Source organism: Eublepharis macularius, chromosome 10 (genome assembly GCF_028583425.1).
Source record: "Eublepharis macularius isolate TG4126 chromosome 10, MPM_Emac_v1.0, whole genome shotgun sequence".
Classification (NCBI taxonomy): Eukaryota; Metazoa; Chordata; class Lepidosauria; order Squamata; family Eublepharidae; genus Eublepharis; species Eublepharis macularius.
This window is the reverse complement of record NC_072799.1, coordinates 18,737,724-18,757,846: the sequence shown is the minus strand read 5'-3', so window position 1 is coordinate 18,757,846 and position 20,123 is coordinate 18,737,724. Positions and strand designations below refer to the sequence as shown.

At 43.8% G+C, this 20,123-nt stretch overlaps 1 protein-coding gene across 4 annotated transcripts in view; it reads right to left on the bottom strand.

The window, feature by feature from the left end:
* AFF1 (ALF transcription elongation factor 1) overlaps window positions 1-20,123 on the bottom strand; it is a 187,507-nt gene that overhangs the window by 76,947 nt on the left and 90,437 nt on the right. For 3 of the 4 annotated variants that reach the window (XM_054989575.1, XM_054989576.1, XM_054989577.1), the window contains 2 exons: window positions 19,605-19,725; window positions 16,762-17,667 (listed from right to left, as the gene is read on the bottom strand). In XM_054989575.1, the coding sequence (XP_054845550.1) occupies window positions 16,762-17,667; window positions 19,605-19,725 (1,027 nt within the window). The remainder of the gene's footprint in view (window positions 1-16,761; window positions 17,668-19,604; window positions 19,726-20,123) is intronic. The other variant, XM_054989578.1, reaches the window with a different exon arrangement.

Genomic DNA, 20,123 nt, shown 5'->3' with positions numbered 1-20,123 from the left:
GGTTATGCCAATAAATCTAGGCTGCATTCATTTTCTAAATTCCTTCCTTATCCACTGAACGTTTCAATCCACGTTAATCATAACTCTTCCAGACGAGTCAAAGGTATTCTGTTGCAATGAAGGAAAATCGAGCAGTGACAGTCTAGCATTCTTGTAATGTGAGGAAACACACACACACACACCCCACGCAGACATAGAAGCCTTCCAGACAGAAAGTAAGCACAGTGGGACATGGATCAGGCCTCTGTGGAATACACTAGGTGTGTTATGAAAGCTTAAGCCAGCCAAGACTCATTTTCCATGCAGTCGTAAGGTGTGTTGCCTTCCGCTCTGAAGAAGGCAAATCAAGCTGCAATTTACAGCTTTTGCCCTGCAGCTATAAGCGTTTTCTTGACTTTAAATATATATATACATAATGGTGCTGACTTATTGAGTTGTTTGGGGAGGGAGAAGGAAAACCTATGAAGAGATGCAGGAGGGCTTTCCTATGGGCTAAATTTCTTAAATCATCATCATCACACCTGGATTTTAACGCTGTGTCACACTATACCACAAACAAAAAGGGAAGATCTATATGTATTAAAGGATGAGGCTACACAGATGCGGTAGAGAGAGGAATTAAACTGGGCTGCATCAGTGCTCAGTGAGTACGAGACGGGGGGCTGGATCCAAAGTGCTCTCAGCAGTCGAGAAGGACTTCCTTTCCTCTTTTCTCCAGCTACAATTCCTTGCAAACCCCAACAGCTAATCTCAGGACTGTAAGGAATAGCACAGCAGGGGTCTGCAAGAGGGAGAGGACAATAGCCCCAAACTTCCCTCCCCTCCTCCATTACCTCTGGATTCAGCCCAGCAAAATTTGAGGAGAGAGGCACGTACTGTTTTTTTCCCCTCCCCCTCCAGAAGCTGGAGCCATCAGTCAGAGAGTTAACCCACCCACGCCATTGTTTCCTCATGTTCTTTCCTTTACTGTTCATTTGCATGAAAAAAGACAAAATCATAGAATTTTTGGTAAATCCATAGGAGAAACCTCAGAGCCAAGCTACAAGTGACACCTTACACAGGTTGGACACTTGCCAGCTTACCTCAAGTTTTGATGGGAAATGTAGGTGTCCTGGTTTTACAGCTTGGCTCTCCATTACAGCTGCAAGACCAGGATGCCTACATTTCCCATCAAAACTTGAGGGAAGCTGACAAGTGTCCAACCTGTGTCAGGCATCACTTGTAGCTTGGCTCTCAGTCCACTGGCTTCTGTGGTTCCTAATGCTGCACTTGCAGTGACTCTCCTTTCTTCTGGAGGGCTTATAAGAGCATAGAAAGGACAAGGCATCCAAGAGGGACAGGAGATGAACCACACTATCCCTTCCTTCAGTATTCCCAACAGGAGGAAAAAAGTTACCACCACTACAGGGAGAGCAAACCAGAACAAGGCAAGGACCTCAGCTCATGCCACGGCGGCAGCTGAAATGCTGGCAGGGATCCTGGAGGGTCTCCGACACCTTTGGGATGCTTACCAACTACAACATTGATGAGAAGGGCAAAGACAACAAAAGACAGGCCATTTAGCTTCTGGAAGAATGATTCTGTCTCCTACCCATATGAAACAGCACTCCTCCTAACCAGACTAGCGTTTCCAAATCTTTCAAAGTTTCATACCGTTAGTTAGTTACATGGCAAACTTCTCCTTCAATATGGCCTTCTACTAAGAAGAGGTCTGTTAGCTATTAATCATCTGCTTGTTAGAATTCGACTCTGGCACTGGGGTTCTAGACCCAAGACCTGGACAGCCCAGGCAAGCCTGATCTCGTCAGCTCTCAGAAGCTAAGCAGGGTTGGCCTTGGTTAGTAATTAGATGGGAGATCTCAAAGAAAGACTGGGGTTGCAGAGGCAGGCCATGGCAAACCACCTCTGTTAGTCTCTTGCCTTGAACCCGAGCAGGGGTTGCCATAAGTTGGCTATGACTTAATGGCACTTTCCTCCACCACACCGGGATTCTGGGCTATTCCAAAATTACCAGACTTACGGGGAAATTAAAATTAAAATCAGGGACCCCTTGTCTAGTTTGATTTGGATGCTCATTCTTGCCACTCATCATCCACTTTTCAGCTCCAGCGTAGAAGATGTAGGCCACACACACTCAACACACTTACATTCTCAGGCTCATTCAGACACCCCAGCTATAAAAAACCCAGTTCATCACTGAGCTTGTGTGCTCCCTTCCTCCTCCTCTACCCCCCTGCAGCACGCAGAAAATGAAGCTGGAAGTCTTCAGCTAAATGGAAGTGCAGCCATGGCTCAGTGGCAGAGCTTCTGCTTTGTGAGCAGAAGGCCCCAGGTTCAATTCCCCACCATTTCCAGTTAAAAAGAATCAAGTGTTAGGAGATGTGAAAAACCTCTACCTGAGAACCTGGAGAGACACTGCCAGTCACAGCAGACAAGACTAACCTTGACAGACCAACGGTCTGACTCCGTACAAGGGAGCTTCATATATTAAATCTAATTCACCATGACATCCAAATCTGGGCACCACCATCAGCTCAAGTTTTTTTCCGTCCTAGTACTTGGGATTCTAAAACCCAGTTTAAGTTCTGGTTCAGAATCTCAGTTACTAAGAAGAAAACTAACTGGAAAGTGTTGAAGACATCTGCTTTCAGTCTCCATATATGCTGTAGGAGGGAAGTGGAAGGGAACACGTGGGCCTGGCAATTAACCAAATTCATACTCATGAACAAACTAAGATTTGTTCTTGAATTCTGAACTGAGCTTTAGAGAGCAATGTTCTTGGGTAATAAAGGGAAGCAAATCAATAGCACAAGTTATTATGCCTGAAGGCTAGCACGTGGGCATGAAAGGGCCGGTGCAACATGCCGACAGGGAGTGCGACATACTAATATAACTGAGAAAGCAAATATTTTTTTTCAAAGCTGGGAACTCCAAAAGGTACTGCCATGACACCACACACTTTCAGTTGATATGCTGTGGACACAGATTAGTCGAGTGGTTCTGAAACCACTTTATGGAACAGAAATACTTGCGGATTAAGTGAGAAACAATCCACGTGACAACTGAATGCACAGAAGCCTACATAAGTTCACCTTACCAGCAGTGGTGACTGATCTTATTAATGTTTTACCTGCCTTTAAAAAGGGCTGCAACTCAGTTTACTGTCTGCACTAACACATTTCAAAAGCTCATAGACCAAAAAGAAAGTGAACGACAATCGCAACACTAAACTTTGCTTAAAAACAGAAAAACTGTAACAGCCAACAACTGTAATATAAAAACACACGAAGCTGCCTTATACAGAATCAGAACTTTGGTCTATCAAGGTTAGTACTGTCTATTCAGACTCGAAAAGAGTCCAGTAGCACCTTTAAAACTAACCAATTTTACTGTAGCGTAAGCTTCGTCAGATACGCATCTGACGAAGAGAACTGTGATTCTCAAAAACTTATGCTACAGTAAAGTTGGTTAGTCTTAAAGGTGCTACTGGACTCTTTTCGATTTTGCTACTACAGACTAACACGGCTAACTCCTCTGGATCTACTCAGACTGGCAACTGTTCTCCATGGTCTCAGGCGGAGGTCTTTCAAATCTCCTAGTACCAAAGCTGGGGGTTGAACCACAGACCTTTTGTATGCAAAACATGGTTTCTACCACTGAGTCATGGCCCTTCCAAATAGAGATAAGTCACCTGCATCTTCTAGGTGTAATTTGTATATCGCAAGTCAAGATTTCAGTCGCCTCTAAAACTGTATAATGATGCGTTAGCCCAGTGGACAATATGTTCAAATAAAATTCACATGATGCCATACATAAGAACATTTAGTACATCTGAATGAAAGGAAAACAGAACAAATCAAACCTCTAAGAGAAATCGTTTGGTTCTGATGACAGCAATTACAAATGTAATCAACAAGGTGTTAAAAGACAACAACAACGCTTTCACACCCCTAGTTTACCAGAACAGGTTTTTAAACCATTACTTTACTCAGCAGATGGGCCTGAATAAATTTTGGGACCATTTCTGTATATATATTTTTTTAACAACAAATGGGTAAAACAAATATCTTCTGCAGCTGGGGATGCATTTACCAAAGAAAAAAGGAAAGAAACCCTTCCATGCATTATACTTTACTGCTAGTGGAAGAACAAGTACTTAAAGATAGGAAACAAGTGAATAATTTATAAAGCAGCATTTTATTTGCCTAGTAAAAGACTGACATAAAAAAGGTAAAATGAAAAACTAAGCAGAGCTGAGTAACCCCCCAGGGCGCAAATAAATTTCCCATACAAAGATTGAATATTCTCCCTGTAACGCTATCCCCCAAAGGTCAAAATACAGTGGGCACTAAGGTTTAAGTAAACACTGAATTAACTGTAACTAATTAGCCCATTAGCAAAGACGTTCCAGAAGCCGCTGGTCTAGTAGTCCTTTTCAAACCTCTCTACCTTAAGGGAAGCTTTTTCCCATCGAACTTGTCTGCCTGCTATTGAAACACTGTGCTTTGCAAAGGATGCTGGGCATATCCCAGGGCAAACATTTAATTCATATCAGGTACTGGCCAGACCTGTTGGACATCATCATTATTCTGCATAAAGAGTGGAACACACTCTCCTCCCCTCTGCAGCTGCATGCAGCAGGCAAAGATCAACAGGGCAAGCTGTCAATCACAGAGGTGCAGCCACCATTATTTAATCTTCTCATTTGGGAATCTTTCATAAGTTTCTGAGGAACATCCAGCATGAATCACTGATCTACTCTAGTTGATAATGAAGCCAGCCCAAGAACAAAGTTATCTAACCTAACGTTTCTCTGTGTCATACAGCAAGGGCAGGATTATGACGAAGCACAAAACTTCAAGCATAAAAATTCCGGCTCTAAAAATCCCCCACAACAGTGATATTCCGGGTTAAGCTCACTCACTGCAAAGATGGCCTGATACGAACAGCGCAGTGCCACGGGCAATGCTGTTGTAGGGATTGTCCAGCTCAAAATAATTTCCTTTGGGTGGGGAGGAGCAAGCGCATGAAGCAATAAGGCCCCGTTTTGTGGTTATTTCTTGAGAAAAATTTGATGACAGGAATCCCAATCAAGTGGTCTTCTCCTTTAATCAATGCTTGCAGGAACTTGAGGATACAAGACCCCCCCCCCCCCCCGACAATTTCTTATTGAGATTAAAGGGAGGGGAGGAGCACATATTCAGAACTCTTAAATTTCTCCTAGGGAAGTAAAAGCTGAACAGGGTGTAAGCAGCGAGCATGGAAAAACTTATTTTCAGGGCTTGTTATCATAATAAAATTCAATCCAATTTTGCAATTAAATCTGCCTGCCAGACATGATCATGGTTCGCTACAACTATGAACTAGAAGACCATGTCTACCTTTAGGCATCCTCAACCTGCTTCCAAACATTTTTCAGGTTTCTCTTCAATGCAATCTGAAATAACGCAGAGGAATCCCCAATAACCTGAAATTAATACTGCCTGCATCTTATTTTATATTCCAAGGCAGGTGCACTCCTTTTAGAAAAGGAGCCATAGCTATTCTGCATGAAATTAGCATAATTCTTATTACTTTCATGAACCTGACCAATAGAAAAGTGCTGTTTCCCTTATACTCTGACTAGCTTCCCCTTGCAAAAAAATTCTGATGCAAAACTTAAAATACAAACTGTGTCAATTCTTTTAAAGGGGTTTTTTTATGTTGATCCAGGAAGAATGCAGATTTTTTTTAAAAAAGTTTTCCCTGGAATAAGACAGAATTCATTTTTTTAAAAAAATTCATAGCTATCTTATCTCCCCTTCCAGAAAGCAGTCTTGGAGTCACCTTAAAAGGTGCCGTCCCTTCTGCCACAACAAGTTATGTACTTGCAAATTTTTTCTGGAGCTTTTAGGAAACCTTGCTAATAAAATCCAGGTTGACTGACGCCAAAGACAGATACCACAGCTTGTCAATTATCCACCAAGCTGTTTGACAGGAGAGGGAGGGAGGAACAACACGGCCCTGCCTGGATCTGGGCTGCATCCATCCTTGTTTACGAGTCACACATGCAGGGGAGTTCACTTGTACCTGTTTGCTTTAGCGAGACAGCCCTCTGAATAAGCAGCCCTTCCATTGGTTATTTATAGACAAGCCAGAAAAGAAGACATCTGGCCTCTCAACTCCCTCTCAATGGCCCCCCGGCAACCTGTCTTGCTTTCCCCGGCTGGGTCCCTCCCCCCCCCCCGTCCCCAAGTAAAGAGCGAGCTGTGAAGACCGAATCGTATTTGTGCGTGTGCGCGCAGAAAACAGGGGGGAGCCACTTACCTCCGTGAACATGTCTTACTGCCTCCCTACATGGCAAAAGAGCTTTCCTGTTTTCATACATTCCCTTGTCAGCTGCAATCAGTGTCAATAAGGTTAGCGTCTCTTGCGCTGGCGGCTGCGGTGGTAGCCCTGACAGGAAAGAACTTTTTAATCTCTTCCCTCACGCTGAGCCATGAGAAGCCAGCGAGCGCTCCCAGGCAGAACTCCCTTGGCTGCACTCCTAAAAAACGCTCCCTCAAGTGCATGGTTGCTAAGCAATGTCTGCTGTGCGTCTCCCCCCCCCCTTCTCCTACGTTTGAAACTGGCAACATCTGTCCCTTTGGCAGTTTTTGACTTGTGCAAAGGAGCGTGTGGAGAGCTTTTCGTAAACACAGGAAAACATGCCGGTGAAGATGTTTCATCTGGCCTCCTCTCATGGCCAGCTTTGTTCATATTTGTTAATATTTCCAGCGGGAAAGAAGGAGGGCGGGGGGGGGGGGGACTGCAGTTGTACCCTGAGGAAGAGCAATGAGGGAAAAGCAAGCCCAGAGTCCAGTGGGAGTCACCTACAGAAGCACATAAAGCAAAGTAGCTTTTTCTTCCCTCTGTTTACGTATTTCAAACCTGCACTCCTTTGTCTCTGTCTATTACTATCACTCATATTACTTCACATCCCACCACCACGTGCACACACACACACTTTGTCAATTTTTATATTAACCTTCCAGATAATTAGCTGTATAAATGAAGGATCAATTACAATAAGCAGAATAACGGGCTTTCGTTTACAATATTAAATCCACAGTGTTATTTCAATTGGAGATTTCCACTGGGACTGACAGCTGTTTCTCATCAAAGGTATTATGTCATTGTCTATTTGCATATGTATATATGTGCGTATGCGTGTGCGCATGCATGCACAGACGCACACCATGATGAGAACAAGAAATGTGGAACGTTACTTTCAAGTGTTATTCACCTTAGATATTTCAAGTCGATGATGATAAATAAAAGATACCTATGCACACATCTCCTCATCTTGACCTGGATGGCCCAAGCGAGGCCAATCTCATCAGATTTTGGAAACTAAGTAAGGTCAACCCTGGTTAGTACTGGGCAGGCAGTGGCAAACCACCTCTGAACGTCTCCTGCCTTGGAAACCCTACGTGTTGCTGTAAGTTGGCTGTGATTTGACGCCATTTTCAACCATCACACCCTACTGAGCAGGGAGGAGCAGGAAGGGGGATGACAGAGCCGTTCAAGAGACTTTTATAGTTTTGTCACAAGAATTTTCTTCTGTAGTATTTTCCAGTATCCTATGCTAACAATATCATTTTACAATTTGTAATAAAAAGCATATAGGGGTTTATTATTGTTCAGATATTTCAAAAAAAGAAAAAAAATTAATATGCATAGCCCCTGGGCATCTATACAGAAGAGTTGGAGCTGCAGGGCCATGGGCCAAATCCAGCTGACTGAAGGTGTCATCTGCCCCCCACGGAGAAAACATGGGAGCAGAGAAAGATCATTACCGTGTGCTCCTACCTTCTGAAGTGAGGCGGGCAGATAGATGACTAACCGAGGAAAGACTTTTTCCTATATGGCAATGCACCTTTGAACTTCCCCTCCCTGTGTCTTTTGCTCTTTTGAAAGTTAAGCATCTAGTAAAGATGATCTTGTTTTCCTAACCCTTTTAGAGACCGGTTATAAAATCAAAATATTGTGTGCAGAATCAAAAAAAAAAGATGCCTCACAATGCCGGCCATTAAAAAATAAATAAATATGCACAACGCTGAGCTTAGTAACAGAATAAATAACTCCACTGTTTGTCAAGAGGCCTGGGGGGAAATGGACCTTGTGGCTAAATCAAGCACTTAAATTGTTGATTTTGGTGGGCTTAAGCAGTAAAGTAGTGGTGGTGGAGAGTGCCCTCAAGTCATAACTGACTTATGGCAACCCCTAGTGGGGTTTTCACGGCAAGGGACTAACAGAGGTGGTTTGCCATTGCCTGCCTCTTCAGGCGTGATTTTCGTTGGAGGTCTCCCATCCAATTGCTAACCAATGCCGCCCCTGCTTAGCTTCTGAGATCAAGCTCACCTGGGCTATCCAGATCACGATCAAGCAGTATGGTAGAATGGTGGGATGGGGCCTTTGTACAGCTTTGTACTAAAAGCTTGTGAAAACTGGTCTCTAGGGATATGTTTAAAGTTGTTAAAATATACATTAAAGGACCCTTTTGCACTAAATACTCAAGGACAAGTGTGCATGCAAACAGAGTTTACAAACAGTCTTGTAACTCCTTAAAGACCAACACGCTTTAGTCTTTATGATACAAATAAAAAGTTGCATGAACTCATGACTGATTGACATAGACACCCCCCATATGAACTCTGTTTGAGTTGATTGCGCAGAAAAATACCTTACACAGTGGTATTAAATCACTATACATGAACCTGCTTCATGTACCACCAGTTCTCAAAGTATTTTCTCCACATGACCACCGGCAAACTCTAGTAGCCTAAACAAATGTTGTAAGAATGGAAACGATATAATAGCTGAAGTGTCAGAATGTCATAAAAGCTGCTATACTACCTCAATAGCAAGATTTAATCATAAAAAATTGACTTTAGAAATATCTGTTTTTATGGTAACAGCCCTCTTCCGTAGTTTGTGATCAAGACTACATCACACACTCTTGCTCTAACACTGCAGATTTTCACGCTGTGCTAGTATAGCAACTCTTCTTCCTACAAACAAAAGACGGAACATAGAGGGAACCTGTGGGGGAAAGCAGTAGAGGCAACCAGGGTCGTAGCGAACAACTGCCAGGTTTATATGGGAATGCACACCACAATCAGGAAACTGGCTTTGTATCTTCTGCACCGTTCAGTTCAGGCTAAGAACCGTACCAAAACCAACCACCTCCTAAAGTGCACTGAAATAAGAGAACTAAGCCATTAGCATTATTTTTTGTATTTGTTCCCCGCACTGCAAAGCAAAACACCACCCATTCTGCAGTAAGTATGCTTTCTTCTCATTAGGCTTGTGAGAGGACAGATCCCGAAAAGGAAATACCCTCCAATGCTGGGGTCACCCAAAAGAGTCAAGGGGTCTCAACAGATGTAGAAGGCAATTATCACAGGGCAGCAGTGACACACAGTGGAATACTCCCTTCACTATTCAAACTCTCCTTAGCCAATGAAATCTCTGCAACCGGTCTCTGCCTCCTCTCCACAATGAAAGCCAGTGTGGTGTAGCAGAGAGTGTGTCAGGAAGGATAGGCGATCCAGGTTCAAACCACCACTCTGCCATGGAAGCTTGTTGAGTGACCTTAGGTCAGTCACACATATTCGCCTAACCTACCTCACAGGATTGCTGTAAGGATAAAATGGATGGGAGGAGAATAATATACATTGCTTTGGGTCCCCACTAGGGTTGCCAGGTATCTGGTTTTCACCCAGACAGTCCAGTATTTTGTGGGACTGTCCAGGGAAAGTGTTCTCCCCAAACTAGACACCTGGCCCCTCTGTTTCCCCCCTCCCCTTTGGCCACGCAGCGCCATGCTGGCCTGAAGAAGCGCATGATTTATATCAAAAAGCAAGTCCTCTCCACCTCTCCCCAAGATCCAGTATTAGTCCAGACTCTGATTTGGCAACCCTAGTCCCCACCGGGATATAAATTAAGTACAAGCCAAAAAAATATCCACAGGCAATTCTCTGGGCTAGAACTTCAACTCCTGGAACCTCCTTAACGCCCAAAAGGAATTTTTCAGGAAAGTGTTTTGTTGATTTCATTCCCTATTCTGGATCTTCATAAAACCAAGCGTCCTGCTAGACCCTAGTATTTCTTTTGGGGGCAACTTTCTGCCCCTCTTTCTTCAGCTAGGCCTCCAGTTCAAATAGGCAGAAGTCAGTCCTGGGCTCTGCGTAGCTTCTGGCAGTAGGGTTCCCACCAGTGCCTGCCAGTGGCAGGCAAACTCCTGGGGATTTGCCCCCTCGCCCAATGATCACTCCATGATTGTTGGGAGGTAGCAAGGCCCCCAGAGGTTGCCCACTACCAGCAGGCACCCATGGAATATGTGCCATGTGTGCATTCCCTGGGGATGCATCACGCAAGTTGCAGGAGCATTCCACACTTCATTTAAAGCCGATTTGGGCCCCAAACAGGCCGAATCTGCCCCATGCAGAGCGCAGGAGTGCTCGCTCTGTTGGCACAGTAACATCACTTCAGGAAGTGACGTCACCGTGTCAGCCCCGGGGCGTGCACATGAAGAATAACATTGTGCCCCACATGAGGTAAGTGCCAGGCACCCTACACTCCCAGTGGGAGGGGAGAGGGACCTGGCAACTGTATCTGGCAGTCATTTGACTCCTCCCCCCCCACCAAATCTCTCCTGTCTCTCCCCAGAGTTGCAAGAACGTGCACTGCTCACCTTGGGGCCAGGACTCTTTTGGATCCTGACGTTGCCCCAGACAGAAGAGAAACTTTAAAGCAGCTAGTGAGGCCTTTTCCTCTTGGCTTCACAGTTCCTTCGACTGGTATATGTTGTAGAGTGCAAAGCAGCTGGATCTCTTGGGGTGTGGCAAGATACTTGGCCTGACAGGAGACAGCGTGTCTCTGACCAAACCAAGAGCACTACAGAAGGGTAAGCAGGCAGCCAGCTGGCTAAAGAGAGATCCTGCCTGGAGTTATAAAAAGGGCGGCTCTGGATACTGTAAACAAAGTAATGCAGAACTGGATACCAGCTTGCCCTCCTTACAGAGAGGCACAGTGAAAAGATCCAGGTTTGAAGTACAGAGAACCTTCAAATGGGGGAGTTAAATAATTTCCCCCCGCCAAGCCTTCTAAAATATGCTTCTAAGGAGCACATCACAAGAGGCACCTCTGCAATTCAAGCATTAGTTGTGGCAGAAGGTGCAAAGGAAAGGAAAGATGGAGCAGCTCAACATGTCTGATCTCTCCTCGGAAGCTCAGGAGCTGGACAATGCTGCATTTCTGGCAGTGTTCATCGGTCATTAAGATGCATATCCTCCCCCTTCTCACCTCTCCCTGACTTAATTGTTTGCTGCATCTCTGCCTTGGGAAGTGTTTGCCTGACATCTCTTCTAAGCGATGCTCAAGTTTTTCCCTGCTGGTTCTTGCCATCTTTCTCCCCTCTCCCCCTTCCTGCTCCTTTCATGTCAGTGCAGATTCCACTAACACACAGAATGATCAACAGCTTCTCATTAAGAATTCTAATGTATTACTATGTCAAACTGTGCCCGGTAAAAAAAAATCAGGGCCAAGTTTTTTTTTTTAAAAAGGCAAGAAATTAAAAATAAAATGTTCCCTCACCACCTGGGGCTGCCAAATGTTCCTAATGTAAAGAAACACCTTAACTGAAGAAGATTAAAACTCCACAGAAAGGGAATACCATAGCTGAGAACAAACTACCACCAACCGCACTCTACTAACTATACTATGGAACAAGTCGCTTTGCCTGTATTTCTATCTGATTCATACTCACAAACTCAGTTTCCAAGAACAGCAGTGTATCAGCATGATTATCTTTGTAACCAGAAAATACTCTATTTCCATTCCGTTATAGGGTCTCCACTCCATTAACTCAAAATTATGGCCGCCCACAGCCATACATGGAGGAGGGGGTTTAACACTTCCACTTACTCATGGTTTTACCATGAGAAATAGGAACCCCATGCTATTATTATGCTTTTAAAGAAAAAAAAGATGGTTACAGGGGCAACCAATTAATGAGTAATGAGAGCTGGGGCAACCAATTAATGAGTGAAATCATGTGTGCACGGGAAAAGTAAATCTTTCTTCCTCTCTATACGTGGCTCCAATCTGAACTGCGGCTGTGTTTAAAAGATGCTAGAAAGATTCAGCACTAGCGATCCCAGCATCCTGTCACAAGGATGAACAGCAGAAGTGGTACCTGGAGGGAGTGCGACCATCATACTATGATTTTTGAGTAATGAAAGTTTGTGGCTACCCTAAGCCACAAATGAAAGACGGGCGTCATTCAAGCGTCATGAATGAACTTGCCAGCTCATGACAAGAATGAGTCATGGAGTACTCAGATTTGTGGGGCCCTTCATCTTGTGAGAGGCTGCAAAATGTAAGACTTTCTGATACTGAATGAAGCACAGAGTTTGACATGACGTTGAAAGTGGGCAAAATGACAAGTGTCAGATTGTTTTCTTGCCTGCAGAGCAGGATCTTAATCCACAGTTTAATCCTAGTGGTTGGGACACAAAAGAACACAGTTCGTAGCTTTGACCAACTTGAACATCATGATAAACTACAATTAGGTGAAACCTGGAAGTATTCGATTCTCCAGCCATGAGCCAGAAGAAGTGCACAAATCCCAGAATTTCCTGGATCATTTTCATAACCAATAACTAAAACATTAAAAACAAAGCTTAATACTTTTTATTAACACTCAACCAAATAACACAAAACAACATGTGCATTTTCAAATTCTCTAGAACTCTTCATCAGAATGAATGTTAAAAAGGAAGAGGAAAGGAAGGTGGAGAAGAGCTCTCAGGCCATGATCTTAGAAGTTCAGGTTGCTTAGAAGTTCAGATTCAGAAAACTTCCACCCCCACCCCCTCTTATCAGACAGCCTGATGAAGAGTTCTGGAAAATTCCGAAGTTTGCACTCCACACACTGTCATTTGGGTTGGTTGTAATAAAAGGTACTGCATGGCATTTTTGGATCTTGCTATGGTCCAACATGGCTATCTACTTTTCATGTCAACGGATACAGATACATATAAATGGAGTTCTGCATTTCATATGAACACACAAAGCTGCTTTATACCATCAGACCATTCATCTAGCAACATTTGTATTGTGTGCTCTGACTGGCTCTCCAGGGTCTCCATTACATCATCAACTACATGATTTTTTAAAAAATGGAGATGCCAGGAATTGAACCCGTGACTTTCTGCATGCAAAACGGATTGCTCTAACACTGAACAACAGACCTACCCCCCAAAGGGTGTGTACACATGACAGTGCACAGGCTAAACAGCCCCCAAGAACACTCAGTGAAACCAAACAGTAAAAGATGTACACTGTCCTCTAGGAATGCAACAAATGTTTTCAAAAGCCACAGGTGCTATTCTCTTACCACAGTTGATATTTGTGGAAATCCTGAGGTTTACAGTTCTATCAAGACAGTCATTCTGAAAGTGCACATTCTCCAATTTGCATGTGCAATATAAATCCTGTAAGCTCAACTCAAAAGCAAGTCACATTTGAAAAAAAACACACACACCCAATAAATTAACAATGAATGCATTCTGTTGACTCCCAAGCTTCTGGTTTTGAAGTCCACAAACAATAGGAAATAAAGCACAAAAGGAGCCCTGGAGAAGCATTAAAGAAGTTGATAAGCCAGCTAGCTTGGAGCCTCTAGCACAGTAAGTGTTCTTTAAAGAACTGCCAAGATTCAATTCCATATTTAGGAAATGCAATATATATGCTTAGCAACACCTGAAGTCGTTAAAAAAAAGAAAATGATTTTAAACTGCCGTATAAACACCAGTCACAAGCAGCTCACCTATACTACTGACTTCAAACTGAAGCATTTTGCCCAAAATCTCAGTTTGCACAAAGTGCAAAACTGCCCCCCACTAAAAACATGCATGCACGTACATGCACACACATGCAAGAGGATCTGGGTTAGAGTTCCACTTCTACCATGGGCATGTCATCTGAGGAATGGGAATATTAACGGCCTACCAATGAAGGACTGTGACGGAAAGCACAACAGTTGGCAAGGTTTGGAAACATTTCTGCAAAGTACTATAATAAGACAGCTGTTAAGCAGAGGATTAGCTCTGGCTCTTCCAGCAATAAATTAAAGCGTCCTTCTTACATTGGCTTTGATATGAAAGGCATTTTTATCAGGACTATTGTGTACAGGGAAATTTCAAACGTGAGATTACCATAGATGCCCCACCCCATGTATTTATAAAGCAATGTTAGAACTCTTCATTATACCTCTTACTCTCAAGCTGAAAAGAAAGAGAAATTAAGAAACATTTGTCCCGATCCAACAAAGGAAATGTATGCACAAAAGAGGAACTCCACATCAGCAAAATTCATTTCAGGCCAGGGCCTTTCCCATGCTCCTAGGAACTACAGCAAACTGTCTCACTGCAGAGCTAAAGGCTTGCACAAAATGATGCAATCCGCCCCCCAATCTGCAATCCGCCCCCTAAAAAATCTGCACTCCGCGCCCCCCCCCCCCCAATCAATACTCTCACTTTGCCTTCTCTCCTATTTGTACGCCTGGAAATTCTAGATCCCAATGGCAAACTGGGCCCTGCTGCCTGCCTAAAAGGTAAAGATAGTCCCCTGTGCAAGCACTGAGTCATTACTGATCCATGGGGAGATGTCGCATCACGACATTTTCTTGGCAGACTTTTTACGGGGTGGTTTGCCATTGCCTTCCCCAGTCATCTACACTTTACCCTCAGGAAACGGGGTACTCGTTTTATCAATCTCGGAAGGATGGAAGGCTGAGTGAACCTTGAGCCAGCTACCTGAACCCAGCTTCCGCCGGGATCGAACTCAGGTCGTGAACAGAGCTTGGGCTGCAGTATAATTCCGGAGTGATGGCATATTCTAAATTCAAAAGTTCTAAATTCAAAAGTTATCCAAAGCAGCTTTGTGAAAGGACTCGCATAACAGTAGATTCAGTGAACATACACCCATAAGGTGAAAACGAAAAATCTATCTAAATTTGACTGGGGGTGGGGGGTGATTATACTCTACAGCAACTAAAACAGTGGAAGTTAAAAGACGACAGAATTTGGAACCGTAGAACGATTTGTACAGATTTAGTGGTAGGTAGTGCAAAGTGAGTCATTGCACTGCAATCCGCCGCAGATTAATTGCCTCTTGTAGTAAAGCCGATTCCTCTGTTCAAATGGAAAGGCTTAACTTGTCAAAGTTGCCATGAGTATAAGCCATCTACAATTAATTCACAGCTGTAGGTGACACACAAGACTTGCACATTCAATTAGCCAAAAACTGTTTGATGGAAGAAGTGATGTCAGAAGCAAAGGAGAGGAGGATTTTTTTGTAGCTGTCAAACACAGTGGAGAGAAATACTTCAATGTTTATTTTAGGGCTTAACAAGCCTCTCAGAAGCTTTGATACACCTCAGACATATCCTTCTGAGTCACCTTGCTAGGTTGGGATCTTGACAGGGATAATGGCTTGCATGAAAGAAGGGTGTGTGGCCGGCACACAAAATTCACCTTCCCCGCTCCAGCAATCCATTCAAAACTACAAAAAGATAATTTCTGGGGTCACAGAGCCCACACAGAGAAATGAGTCAAGGGGCTGCAATGAGGGAGGAAGGGCAATTACACCTCCTTTCCTCTTGCACTGCAGCCTCTGGACCACCATGGCTGTTTCAATTGCTGGAATGACCTATCTACAACTTGGAAGGGACTGCAAGATCTAGAGAGGAACATCAGAAAATCAGCACCCCAATGCATGCTTCACTAGAGACCAGCCACTACTTGGCAGCAGACCGCTGCTCTGTTCCATAGCCCTTGGTTTACGGGGTGCTCCCACAAGACTCTCTCCTTTCTCCCATTCTGTTTGTCATCTACCTGAAAATGTTGGGGGAGGTCTCCTTTCGGGCTGATTCTAAGGAGGCACTGAAAATTCCAGGTTGGTGTCTGATGGACTAAGGTGGACCAACAAGCTGAAGGCTGACCCAAATGATAAAAAGACGATGGTTGTTTGTGAAGTGGGTACCCTTTGAAATGTGCTGCCTATATTGGATGGAGTTGTAATCCCCTTTAAGACTTCCAGTTTGGACAAATTCCAAGATCCAACACTACATCAGAATTTTTAATAGCACTGATAGACCAAAGTGCATTATTACAACCTACGCTGTTCTGACTAGATTTCCTGTAGAGGAATGACTCAAGCTACAGTCACTCATGCCTTAGTCACATCTAGACTACTGCAATATGCTCTATGTGGGGCTTCCTCTGATGAAGTTGTTGTACAATATAGCAGTCTCAGTCTCAATTCGAATTGGAACCAGCTGGATGAAGGATATTATGAAAATCCTTCATCAGCTGTAGTGGTTGTCCATGACCCAATTAAAAGTGCTGATTCTGACTTCTAGAGTCCTGTACAGTCTGTGTCATGGATGCTTCAGGGACAGCCCAACTTCATGAATCTATGCCACATGCTATGATCTGCCTTGGAAGTTCTTTTCCATGTGCTGCTTTGTCAGAAGTCTGCTTGGTGGCCACGCAGCAGAGGGCTTTCTCAACAGTGGCCCACAGATCATGGAACTGCTCCACTTTTTATTTCTATTTTGTTACCCTGAACAGCCCTTCACCTGATTTGCTAAAATCCTCCATTAAAACAACATTAAAAATCACTTTTTGCGCAAACCTGGTATGAACAACAAGAATGGGAGATTTGACCAACCTCAGCTGGTTCAGTAGGTATTTTCAACGCGGGCAACTTGGCTTTGGAGTTCACCTTTATATCTGCTATTTTCCCATACAATTCTTCATGGTATTCTTCAAGAAGTGGCTTGAGCTCTGGGGATTCGTCCGGTGCCTGATCTTGACCGTCCATTGGTCTGACGTAGGCAGTTGGTTTTTGCTGTATTGCACTCGTTTTTGATGGTAAGGATGGGGGAAATGTCTGGGAGGAAGGCTGGGAAGAGACAGCTACGGGGCCGCTCAAGCTGTCCTGGCTTTCCTTGTCACAGGTTCCAGCCACTAGGTCCTGAGAAGGGGAACTCTTCGGCCCATGGCTTTTGTATTTGCTGCTGCCGTGAGACCTGGAACTGACATGCTGGCTGGAATGTAGAGGAGACAGGGGTGCTACTGGGGAAGACAAAGTGGACAGCAATGGGGAAAGTTCCAGCAGGGAGGCCTGCAGCTCTTTGGCAATGTCCTCTTCAATGCATTTTTCGTTCTTCTTCGGACACCTCCTACTTTGGATTTCTTGAGTTTTGCAGATCTGCTCTGGAGCTTGCTTCTGGTTGCCGGACAACTCACCGCTCCGTGGTTTCAAATCAGAGGCCGGTTCTATCCTTGAGTTAACTTTTTGGTAGTGAGCAGAGCAACCTGCAGAAGGATTTGAAGTAAGGGGTCCCAAGGGCTTGTGGTGATGGCTGCTGTTCTGGAATGAGGAGGGTAGCACATTGCTGGTCTTGTCAGGGAAGAGTGGGCGATCCGGCTGGTGTTGAGGGATCAGAGACATGACATTTTGAGGGATCCCTATGAGATTCTGGTGAAACCTGGTGGCGATGAACTCCTTCATCTCTTCGTAACTACCCAACATGTTCTGAATTCGGCTGGACAACTCATCTGCTTTGTTAATCTAAAAGAGCAAGAAGGGGAGAGGTAGGAAAAGCTGAAATGAAGTCCAGCCTCTGACTAAGAACGCTGGTTAATGGACCTCACCAATCTAGCAACGACAAAAGGTCTGGCTCAAGTTTTTCAGTAACCTACAGATTACAATGGAATATCAGAAACTGCATTTTTGATAAGGCTGCGGTACAAAGCCATGAGAATTTCAGTGTTTATTGTTTATTTCAGGCATCTTTAGCCTTTGGCAGATTTTGCTGCTATGAGAGAAACATGGTCATAGAAATGTCATGGCAGAAAGGGCCTAAAGATTACTTGGGGAGCAACACTGTAAGCTCAAGCAATATATTTAAGAGTCTTAAATTTCATATATTAAAATTTATGCAAATTGTAAAAATGAGTAAGTGCTTCACATTTATCTATTTCAAAACCAACCCATTGCTCTTCTGCCTCTTGTCCAAACGTTTAACAAATGTTTGTTTAAAATATTAATTGCACGTTCCTGCATTTTTTACATCTGTACCCAGATGTAAAAAGTGTTACAGACTTGCTTAAAGCAGTGGTTCTTAACCTTTTTGGGGGCCAAGGACCCCTTCGGGAATCTGAAAAAAGCTATGGAGCCTCTAGAATGAAAAAATTACAATGAGCACTTGAAAAAACTACAGTGTTGCCTTAAACTTCACCACGATCTGATGTAAACAAAGACTGATGTCCATAATCGTAATAGCAGGATACATTTTCTTTAATTCCTATCAATTGGAAGCTATTCTAGACACCATAACATGGCAACAATGACAATGGTCCATTAGTTGACCATGTACAGTAGCATCCCATGACACCCTATTCTTGTTTGGAGGGAACAATACCTTAATCGGGGCTTTTTTCTGAGAAAAGAGGTGGTGGAACTCAGTGGTGGAACTCCAGACTGCACAATAATGTCACTTTGGGTCAGCTGGAACAAGGGGGGAGTTTTTTAAAGTTTAAATCGCCCTCGGCGAAAATGGTCACATGGCTGGTGGCCCTGCCCCCTGATCTCCAGACAGAGGGGAGTTTAGATTGCCCTCCACGCCACTTGGCGGCGCAGAGGGCAATCTAAACTCCCCTTTGTCTGGAGATCAGGGGGCGGGGCCAATGGCCATGTGACCATTTTTAAGAGGTGCCGGAACTCCATTCCACCACGTTCCTGCTGAAAAAAAGCCCTGACTTTAATAGCAGAATGGACATGACATTTTTTTCACAAAGACAATTTTCAGATTAACAGGAAGGAAATCAAAGAAACACTTCTTTTGTATTCAGATCATGGTCCTCTAAAGCCCATCTATGGACCCCTAGGAGTCCATGGGCCACGGGTTAATAATCCTTGTTTTAAAGTAAAAAGAGGAAGAGGAAAGTATTTTAAAAAGAAAGCTGAAAACTAGAGAGATCTGGAAAATTCTCGAGGGGATCCTGAGGGCTACTACAGCTGCAAGCAACTCTAGAAAGATAAAGAAATAATAATAGTAATAACAACGACTGTGTTTATATACTGCTCTTCAAGACAGATTAGCACCCAGCTCAGAGCAGTGAACAAAGGCAGTGTTGTTATTAGCCCCACAAGACAGTTGGTGTGGTAGGGCTGAGAGGAGCGGCTTACTCAAGGCCACCTGCTGAGCTCATGGCAGTCATGGGTGACGAACTAGCAGAATGCTGATTCGCAGTCCAACCACTTAACCACTATGGTACAGCAGCCCTCTTAGGTAGAACATTAAAGATCCATTCTGCAATGCAAAGTCCATCAGGACAGTTTGAATCCTATGATGCCCAAGAACTTGGTTCAAATCACTACTTGGCTAGGAAGTTCACTGAGTGACTTTTGAAAGGGTGGTATATAAGGATGCAAGTCAAAACAGAGGGAGGATTCTCTTCTCTACCTTCAATCTGTCATGCAATGATTTTTTTTTTAATCGATACCTTATATGGTTCTCCAAATAGGGGAACACTGGCTGGAAATGGCTCTCTCTCCTGATGAGCTTCCTGATTTCTCCTCTCTTTTTCTTGGATGCGGCGCAGATTTCTTTCTTCATTATATAAGCTGTTCAGAGCAGAAGGGAATAAAAACTAATTATTACCAAGCATTTCACTGTCTGATACAGTAAAAGCCAAGCAGCTGGAACTGATCTTCAGCCAACAAGGACCTTTAGAGGATCATGGAACTGTCTGGGTAATTAAGTTGGGGAGAGGCAGAATTTGCACAGGGTAGATAGCTGCAAAACACCGAGAACAGATCCGTACAATCAGCCTGCAGGGGAAGGCAAAAGTGAAGTGGCTGCAGTGGGAAAGTTTAAGGAAATTAATACTCTAGCAAACCTTCTGGATGCATGAGAAGTACTGCACAGGATCCCTACGTATCTGTCTAACACAGCCTTGTAAATATGTACTTATAGGGTGGCCCATGTAGCCTTATGTTCTTTATTTCACACAGTACATGAA